At 55.7% G+C, this 9,781-nt stretch overlaps 1 protein-coding gene across 1 annotated transcript; it reads left to right on the top strand.

Moving 5' to 3' along the window:
- Positions 1–5: 5 nt before the first annotated feature.
- glmp (glycosylated lysosomal membrane protein) lies at positions 6–8,690 on the top strand (the record flags this gene model as incomplete). The annotated part of the gene is made up of 5 exons (XM_060823209.1): positions 6–221; positions 5,538–5,735; positions 6,221–6,439; positions 7,817–8,097; positions 8,371–8,690. Coding segments are annotated over 5 exons (1,086 nt in total), but the record flags the coding sequence as incomplete, so codon positions are not given.
- Between the last annotated feature and the right edge of the window lie 1,091 nt (positions 8,691–9,781).

A 9,781-nucleotide genomic window follows, 5' to 3' on the forward strand; every position in this document is an offset into this window, starting at 1 on the left:
CTCCCAACGTCCTGCATGTGCGGGCGGTGGGATCCACCGACACCATCCACTACCTGTGGAGCACCCTGGGGGCGCCCACCGTCCTGCTGGTCTACACCAGCAGCCCCAACAGCTCCCTGCACATCGACTGGACCCGGCTGGAGCAGCGGGACCCCTCCAACGCTGTGCATGTCGAGCCAGCCGACGCTGTCGTCCACTCCGCCGCTGTCGTTTTCTCCCGGGTGGGTTACTGGGGCGCCATGCAAATGCAGCCCTGTTGTGCGTGAAACCGCAGCGTTGTCTCCCTCCCCTCGCCTCCGTATGCCTGGACCCATCATTTATTGTCCAAACCCTAATTACCCCACAGGGCAGTTATGAATCGTAGAGATGTACAGCACAGAAACAGACCCTTCGGTCCAACCCGTCCATGCCGACCAGATATCCAACCAATCTAGTCCCACCTGCCAGCACCGGCCCATATCCCTCCAAACCCTTCCTATTCATATACCCATCCAAATGCCTCTTAAATGTTGCAATTGTACCAGCCTCCACCACTTCCTCTGGCAGCTCATTCCATACACGTACCACCCTCTGAGTGAAAAAGTTGCCCTTTGGTCTCTTTTATATCTTTCCCCTCTCTCCCTAAACCTATACCCCTCTAGTTCTGGACTCCCCCCATCCCAGGGAAAAGACTTTGTCTATTTATCTTATACATGCCCCTCATAATCTTATAACCCTCTATAAGGTCACCCCTCAGCCTCCGACGCTCCAGGGAAAACAGCCCCAGCCTGTTCAGCCTCTCCCTGTAGCTCAAATCCCCCAAAACCCTGTAAACATCCATGTAAATCTTCTCTGAACCCTTTCAAGTTTCACAACATCTTTCCGATAGGAAGGAGACCAGAATTGCACGCAATATTCCAACAGTGCCTAACCATGTCCTGTACAGCTGCAACATGACCTCCCAACTCTGTACTCATACTCTGACCAATAAAGGAAAGCATACAAATGCCTCCTTCACTATCCTATCTTACCTGCGACTCCACTTTCAAGGAGCTATGAACCTGTACTCCAAGGTCTCTTTGTTCAGCAACATCCCTAGGACCTTACCATTAAGTGTGTAAGTCCTGCTAAGATTTGCTTTCCCGAAATGGAGCACCTCGCATTTATCTGAAATAAACTCCATCTGCCACTTCTCAGCCCATTGGCCCATCTGGTCCAGATCCTGTTGTAATCTGAGGTAACCCTCTTCACTGTCCACTCCACCTCCAATTTTGGTGTCATCTGCCAACTTACTAACTGTACCTCTTATGCTCGCATCAAATCATTTATACAAATGATGAAAAGTAGATGTCCCAGCACCGATCCTTGTGGCACTCCACTGGTCACAGGCCTCCAGTCTGAAAAACAACCCTCCACCACTGCCCTCTGTCTTTTACCTTTGAGCCAGTTCTGTCTCCAAATGGCGGGTTCTCCCTGTAGTCAACCATATTGCTTTGGGTCTGGAGTTATCTAGACGCTTGACCGGGTAAGGATGGCAGTTTCCTTCCCCTAAAGTACATTAATGAACCAGATGGGTTTCCCCCCATCAATGGTTATCCTTAGACTCTTAATTCCATATTTTCTGTTAAATTCAAATTCCAACATTGCCTGAAGCGGGAATTGAACCCCAGATGGTGAGCTGGGTTAACACAGTCCACGATAATACCACCAGGGTCATTACCTTCCCAACTGAGCCTCAATAGCACTTCTATGTCAAAGATCTCGTGCTCAGCCTCACCTCTGATCACTCGAGGCATGGCACTGTGTGAGGACTCTGAGGTAAAAGCTTACACTCGGATGCCTGTCAGATTCTTCAGTACCACAATATCCAGTTCTGTCTCTTGGATAGAATGAGGTACCTATTGGGCACAATGTTTTCTTAGCTGCAAATTTGCAGCCATGTTGATTAGAGAGTCCAACCATCGCCCCCTTGACGTTCAGTGGTGTTACCATCACTGAATCCCCCCCCCCCACTATCAACATCCTGGGGGTTCCCATTGAGAGAGAATCTAACCATCGTCCCCTTGATGTTCAATGGAGTTCCCATCACTGATTTCCCCCTCTCCCACTATCAACATCCAGGGGAATTATTGTTGATCAGAAACTGAACTGGACCCAGTCCAACACTGGCACCAGAGCAGTTCAGAGACTGGGAATCCTGCAGTGAGCAAGTTCCCCACCCCCCACCTCACCGTCTGTCCCAGTATTGAGGCACATGTCAGGGGTGTAAGGGAGTTGCCCACTTGCCCCTGGGTGGTGGGGGGGCAGCTCCAATAACAGTCTAGGAGCTCAACGCCATCCAAAACAAAGCAGCCCCCCCACTCGATTGGCACCACATCTGCAGACATCCCCGCTCTCTCTTCTCTTCCCCCCCCCCCCCCCCCCCCCCCCCCCCCCCACCTCCACCAATGCTCAGTCGCAGCAGGGTGTACCATCTGCAAGACCCACTGCAGCCAGGCTCCTGAGACAGCACCTTCCAACTCTGTGACCTCTACCTCCTGAGAGGGCAAAGGCATGGGGGGGGGGGGGGGGTGAAGCCCCTTCAAGCTCCCCCTCGGAGCCTGAAACACCCACCGTCCCGGCACGGAAATATGTCAGCCGTTCCTTCTGGGTTCGTGGCACTCCCTCCCTGAGGGGCATTGTGGGTCACCCCACAGCGGGTAAGCTGCAGCGGTGCAAGGAGACAGCTCACCCCCTCGCGTTCTCAAGGTGGGCATTACAATACTGGGTCCAGCCAGCGATGCCCGTGCAGGGGATGTAGGGCCCCTAGGCCAATGGGGAGTGCTGCATTTGTATAGTCACTGCAGCTTAGCATCACCCAGGGCAGGCTGTGCCAATCCAACCCCTCCCCTTGTACCCTGGGAGAGGGATCCCAGAACAGCGCCCCAGTGTAATGTGGAGGGAGCTGGGTCCAGTGGTCAGAGAAGGTGGCTTTGAATGGCCTTGTTTGGTCAAATCGATAAGGTAGGAGCCCTGGTGAGTGTTTGCTCAGTTATCAGGGGCTGTGTTGGCAGACTGGGCTGCGCCTGACCTCAGGGCCTCAGACTGGAGGGCGGGGTGGGGTGGGGGGAGCCAGTTGCTACTGGTGACGCTGCTGAACAAACAGTTCAAGGGAATTATTGACACACTCTTTTAGTGCCCTGCTTTCCAAACCAGTTCCAACGCAGACGCGTACTGTTCTCCGTCACCCCCTGCGGCCCCTACACCCCCTCCCTACCTCTGTCACTCCCTCCAGCCCCCTACACCCCCTCCCTACCTCTGTCACTCCCTCCAGCCCCCTACACCCCCTCCCTATCTCTCAGCCCCCACCCTCTCCCTATCTCTGCCACCCCCTCCGGCCCCTACACCCCCCTCCTATCTCTGTCACCCCTCCGGCCCCCTACACCCCCTCCCTATCTCTGCCACCCCCTCCAGCCCCCTACACCTCTTCCCTATCTCTCAGCCCCCACACCTCTCCCTATCTCTGCCACCCCCTCCAGCCCCACCCCCCTCCCTATCTCTGCCACCCCCTCCAGCCCCCTACACCTCTTCCCTATCTCTCAGCCCCCACACCCTCTCCCTATCTGTCACCCCTCCAGCCCCCTACACCCCCTCCCTATCTGTCACCCCCTCCAGCCCCCTACACCCCCCCCCTATCTCAGCCCCCACACCCCCTCCCTATCTCTGTCACCCCCTCCGGCCCCCTACACCCCCCTCCTATCTCTGTCACCCCCTCCGGCCCCCTACACCCCCCTCCCTATCTCTGTCACCCCCTCTGGTTCCATTCCCAACCCCGAGTCTGGGTGACATCCCTCGTGTTCCATTTTAAGCTGTCCCCCTGCCCTCATTGGGCACCCCAGCCCCCACCTTCCTGCCAACCCTACGCCCGTGAAACGGACGCCACATTCTCCGTTCCTTCACGAAGTGCACTGGCCCCAAGCACTTGGGTGGGGGGGTGACTTCCAATCCCATGATTCCCTGGGGCTGTCACTTTGACGTGGTGATGTTGTCCTTGGTTTTTCTCAGGTTCGACACGACCCAAGGTTCCATCGTGTCTGAAGTTTGAACGGTTCATTACTGCCTGATCCTTGACAGATGAGGCCTCCGGTCTAAACCTTCCATGTCTTCGAACAAAAACGTGGCCTAATCAAAAAGGGAGGGGTCTGCTAGCCTTGGTTTAGATTAGAGTCAGTTGCCGCAGGGGGCTGTGTGAAAACGGTGGCTGAACACTCTCTCCTCTGACTCAAAACCTGCCAACTCTTTGTCACTTTTAATCTTTGCACTCAGGGGCGGCTCAGTGGTTAGCTCCGCTGCCCCCTCAGCGCTAGGGACATGGGTTCAAATCCACCCTGGGGTGACTGACCGTGTGGAGTTTGCACATTCTCCCCATGTCTGCGTGGGTTTCCTCCGGGTGCTCCGGTTTCATCCCACGGTGAACCATGAACAGGTTAGGGTGGAGAGGCCATAGGGAATTATCCCATCGTGCCCACGGATGTACAGGTTAGGGGGATTGGCGACAGGGAATTATCCCATTGTGCCCACGGATGTGCAGGTTAGGGTGGATTGGCCATGGGATGTTGCCCCATGGCGTTCAGGGATGTGTAGGTTAGGTGCATTAGTCAGGGCTGGATATAGAGTCAAGCTCCATCTACACTGTCCACCCCCAAACACTCCCAGAACAGGGGATTAGATATAGAGTAAGGCTTCCTCTACATTGTGCCCCCCCCCCACCCCATCAAACACTCCCAGGACAGGGACAGCATGGGGTTAGATATGGAGTCAAGCTCCCTCTACACTGCTCCCCCCCGCCCCCGTCAAATACTCCCAGGACAGTGTGAAATACACAGTCAAGCTCCCTCTACACTGCTCACCCCAAACTCTCCCAGGACAGGGACAGCACGGGGTTAGATACAGAGTAAAGCTCCCTCTACACTGCTCCCCCCATCAAACACTCCCAGGGACAGGGACAGCACGGGGTTAGAGACAGTAAAGAAAGGCAGTGCCCCTCCCCACCCCCGGGAACATGCTGGGCAGAGCGAGTGGCAGGGGGAGGGTGCAGGGGACAAGTTGGATGAGGAGCAGCCAGCCCGCGTGTGTACCTGGAGGGTCAGTGTGGACTTGCTTGGCAGGAGGGCCTGTTCCCCTCCTGTTACTGGAGGGACTCTGTGGGTCTGTTTGAGGATTGTTGCAAGTATCTTTATAACAGCATCATTAGGGTCAGGGATAGCCCTGTCGGCTTTGGATAAGGATAAGTTTCATTCCGTAGGTTTTGTGAAGGAATTCTGTTTGTTTAATACTTGGTATTCGGGCCAGCTGATTCCCTCCGGGAATATCTGTTGTACAGTTGGCAAAGTTACGGTCTGGGTTTCCTGCTTAAAAGGGTTTTGAGGGGGTCGGGCCTGGTCCGTATCACCAGGTCTTTGCACAGGGGGAACGGGTGTCGGATACTTGGGGATGGTTGGCTGAGCAGGGGCCCCATCAGCGATCCGAGAGCCCCACCGTTGGGCCCCAGTTTGACTGCCGGCTGCTTGCCTCCGCAGGTGTTAGAGTACGATGACGTGGGTGACGTGGCCGACATCTCTCGGGTGCCGGTAAGCAGCTTCTACCCAGCGTACCGGCTGGAGGAGCTTTCCTGGGACAATGTCAACGCCACCCTGGACCCCCGCCGCCTGACCGCCCAGCTCCGCGGCTGCAACGCCAGCGACCAGCTCTTCGGCAACGGGAGCTTCACCTTCCGGGTACGTGCGGGGGCCGGCTGCTTCTCTTCTGACTTGCAACCCACCCACCCACTCGGTCTGCCCAGCATGTTCTCTCTTTTCCCCCCCCCCCCCCCCCCCCCCAACCCCCACTCGCTCTGTCCAGCATGTTCTCCCCACCCCCCCCCGCCACAACTCGCTCTGTGTCCAGCGTGTTCCCCCCCACTCGCTCTGTCCAGCATGTTCCCCCACCCCCCACCCCCACTTGCTCTGTCCAGCATGTTTCCTGGGGCGGGGGGGGTCACTGCCTTTCTTGACTCTAACCCCACGCTGTCCTGGGAGTGTTTGATGGTGGGAGCAGTGTAGAGGGAGCTTGACTCTGTATCTAACCCCGTGCTGTCTCTGGGAGTGTTTGATGGGGGGGACAGTGTAGAGGGAGCTTTACTCTGTATCTAACGCCATCCTGGGAGTGTGTCGAGCAGAGACTGGGCTCCGTGTTGATTGGCTGTTTGTTTGTTTGTTCCCAGATAGCGGCCTTTGAGGGCACGAGCCGGGACGTGGAGTTACCGCGCCTCCTGCACACGGCCAACAGCTCGCGGCTGGAGTTCCTCATCGATGGGGTGGTGCCCCGGGGGAACCGCTCTCGCTTCGCCCTGGAGCTGTTCATCCTGGAGGGCCTGGGGGCAAGGCCTGAACTCCGACTGCACCACAGCATTGACGATGAGTACACCCCCAGCATCTTCCAGGTGATCCTCCCCCTCCCCCTTCCACTTCCCCTCCCTCAGCCTCCGCAGCCAAACCGTAATGCCCCCTGTAGCAGAACAGCCCTCCAACCCCCTCAGAATGAGATCATTGGTCTGTGTGTCTGTGTGTCTGTGTGTCTGTGTGTCTGTGTGTCTGTGTGTCTGTGTGTCTGTGTGTCTGTGTGTCTGTGTGTCTGTGTGTCTGTGTGTCTGTGTGTCTGTGTGTCTGTGTGTCTGTGTGTCTGTGTGTCTGTGTGTCTGTGTGTCTGTGTGTCTGTCAGGGTGTTGAGTATAATAGCTAGCAGGTCATCTTAACATTGTACAAGACATTGGTTCGGCTACATTTAGAATACTGTGTATAGCTGAAAATGTGTTGCTGGAAAAGCGCAGCAGGTCAGGCAGCATCCAAGGAGCGGGAGATTCGACGTTTCGGGCATAAGCTCTTCAGGAATGCCCGAAACGTCGAATCTCCCGCTCCTTGGATGCTGCCTGACCTGCTGCGCTTTTTCAGCTCTGATCTCCAGCATCTGCAGACCTCACTTTCTCCTCGAAATACTGTGTGTATAGTTCTGGTCGCCACATTACCAAAAGGATGTGGACGCTTTGGAGAGGGTGCAGAGAAGGTTTAAGAGGATGTTGCCTGGTATGGAAGGTGCTCGCTGTGAAGAGAGGTTGAGTAGGTTAGGTTTGTTTTCATTAGAGAAAAGGAGGTTGAGGGGGGGGGGGGACCTGATTTGAGGTTTAGAAAATCATGAAGGGGACAGACAGGGTGGATGGAGATAAGCTTTTTCCCCAGGGTGAAGGATTCAGTAACGAGAGGTCACGCTTTCAAGGTGAGAGGTGGAAACTTTAAGGGGGATACATGTGGTAAGTACTTCACACAGAGGGTGGTGGGTGTTTGGAACGTGTTGCCAGCAGAGGTGGTAGAGACAGGCATGGTAGATCCATTTAAGATGTGTCCGGACAGATGTATGAGTAGGTGGGGAGCAGAGGGATACAGATGCTTAGGAATTGACTGACCGGTTTAGACAGTACATTTGGATAGGCTCAGGCTTGGAGGGCCGAAGGGCCTGTTTGTGGGCTGTAAATTTTCTTTGGTCTGTCTCTCTCTCCCATTGTTGGAAAGCCTCTTGCCCAGTGTAGGGAGTTTTGGTGAGGGTTCTGATTTGACCATCCCTGGGCATCGTTTGGGGTTGAGGGGGTAATTGCCCCTGGACATGGCCCCCAGCTCCTTAGTTGACCATCAGCTGGCATGGTGCACCCTTGGTGTTAGCATGGCATTAGTCCTCTAGCCAGTATGGTGCCCCAGGAGGGTATTGTGGTACCATGGTTGGCAAACTCTAACCTCTTGTTGTTTTTTTTCCTCCTACCCCTGCCCAGATGGATCAGCTGGTAGCGCTGGGCGAGAACGGGAGTACAATTGCCAGCTTCCTCCAATGGAAGCCAGTGGCCTACACTTCCCAGCATCCCTCACTGGCCAACTCCGTGCCCACCCGCCAGTACGGCCTGCAACCGGGCCGCAACCACAGCCTGCCGGCCTTCAGCATTGCCTACGCCTTCTACGGTGCCCCGCTGCCCGGGGGACCCCGCCTGGCAGCCATGAACATCTCCTTCGGTGGGCCGGGCAGGGGGCTCTACGAACCTGGGAGGCACATCAGCTGGTGAGCTGCCCCGAGGGCGGAGGAAGCGATGGAGGGAAGGGGCCTGAGGGGGACCCGCTCAAACGGAGGGCTCGATATCTGGGCCACGTTCTGACGCCGTCAGGAGGGAGTCGTGGGGGGCTGCCTCTGGGCTGGGTGATGTGTATCTCTGACCCACGCACCGTGTCCCTCGGGGTCGGGCGCCGTGTACCTCTGACCCGCGCGCCGTGTCTGTGGGCAGGGTCTCATGGCCCCTTCTGTGTTTAACCTCTGACCCTCTGTGTCCATCCCCAGGTCGGCTCTGATTGGACACGGGGAGCCTCCACAGGAGCGGTTCTCTATCCTGGTGGTAGTGATCATGACTGTGGCCTTGGGGTTGCCTATCTTGCTGCTGTTGCTGGGTGGAGTGACGGTCTGTATTGTACACCGGAGACGAACCGCCACTCTCTACCAGCCCGTCAACTAGGCTCCCTGGAACCTGACAGACTGCACCACCTTCTGCATTGACCAGTCTCCTACCTCCTCTGTGGTCCAGGAGGCGCATTGCAACTGCAGGATGAACCCTGCAGACATTTTTACCTCATTTTTACAATGTTTAAACTGTTACTGCTTTACTGTGGCTGCTCCATTGTGAGCGCGAGTGTAGAGGGAGCTTTACTCTGTATCTAACCCCACGTTGTCCCTGTCCCTGGGAGTGTTTGATGGGAGGACAGTGTAGAAGGAGCTTTACTGTCTCTAACCCCTGTGCAGTCCCTGTCCTGGGAGTTTGGGGGGGGGGTGGGGGGGAGTGGGTACAGTGTAGGGGGAGCTTTACTCTGTACCTAACCCTATGCTGTCTGTCCCTGTCCCTGGGAGTGTTTGATGGGGGACAGTGCAGAGGAAGCTTTACTCTGTCTCTAACCCCTGTGCAGTCCCTGTCCTGGGAGTGGTTGGGGAGACAGTGTAGAGGAAGCTTTACTTTGTATCTAACCCCATACAGTCCCTGTCCGTGTGTGTTTGGGGGGGCAGTGTAGAGGGAGCTTTACTCTTCTAACCCTGTGCTGTCCCTGTACCTGGGAGTGTTTGATGGGGGGGGGGGGGGGGGGCAGTGTAGAGGGAGCTTTACTTTGTATCTAACCCTGTACAGTCCCTGTCCTGGGAGTGTTTGATGGGGGCAGTGTAGAGGGAGCTTTAGTCTGTCTGTAACCTCCATGCTGTCCCTGTCCTGGGAATGTTTGGGGAAGGTGGTGGGGGGGGGGGGGGGGGAGAGAGAGAAGAGTGTAGAGGAAGCTTTACTCTGTGCTGTCCCTGCCCAGGGAGTCGGGCTGGAGAACAGTGGTGTTTCCTGAGGTTTAATTTCTGAAGGACATCTCAGTGATGGGATTTGAGGATTTTTTTTTTAAACAATTAAAAGATTTTGGAGTCCTCTGTCACTCGTGTATTCCACGTTTCCTCGTTTTTTTTTTTGTTCCCATCTCCAGCGCACGGAAGGCGCGGTCGGGAATCTCTCCGCGGTGGGGCACAGCAAGATCCCAAAACAAGACGAGAACAGCAAGCAAGGTCTTAGAGGGGAAACCAGCTAGCAAGATCACTTTTTATTTAAAAATTAAAAATTGTGGTGTTGATTGAGGGGTCTTTATTGGCCTGGGGGGGGGGGGGGGGGGGGAGTAAATTTTGCTTCCAAATTGGGTTCTAATTCAGGGAAGGTAAGGCTGGTCCCCTTGGC

This window comes from Hemiscyllium ocellatum, unplaced genomic scaffold (assembly GCF_020745735.1).
Source record: "Hemiscyllium ocellatum isolate sHemOce1 unplaced genomic scaffold, sHemOce1.pat.X.cur. scaffold_3899_pat_ctg1, whole genome shotgun sequence".
NCBI classification, from domain to species: Eukaryota; Metazoa; Chordata; class Chondrichthyes; order Orectolobiformes; family Hemiscylliidae; genus Hemiscyllium; species Hemiscyllium ocellatum.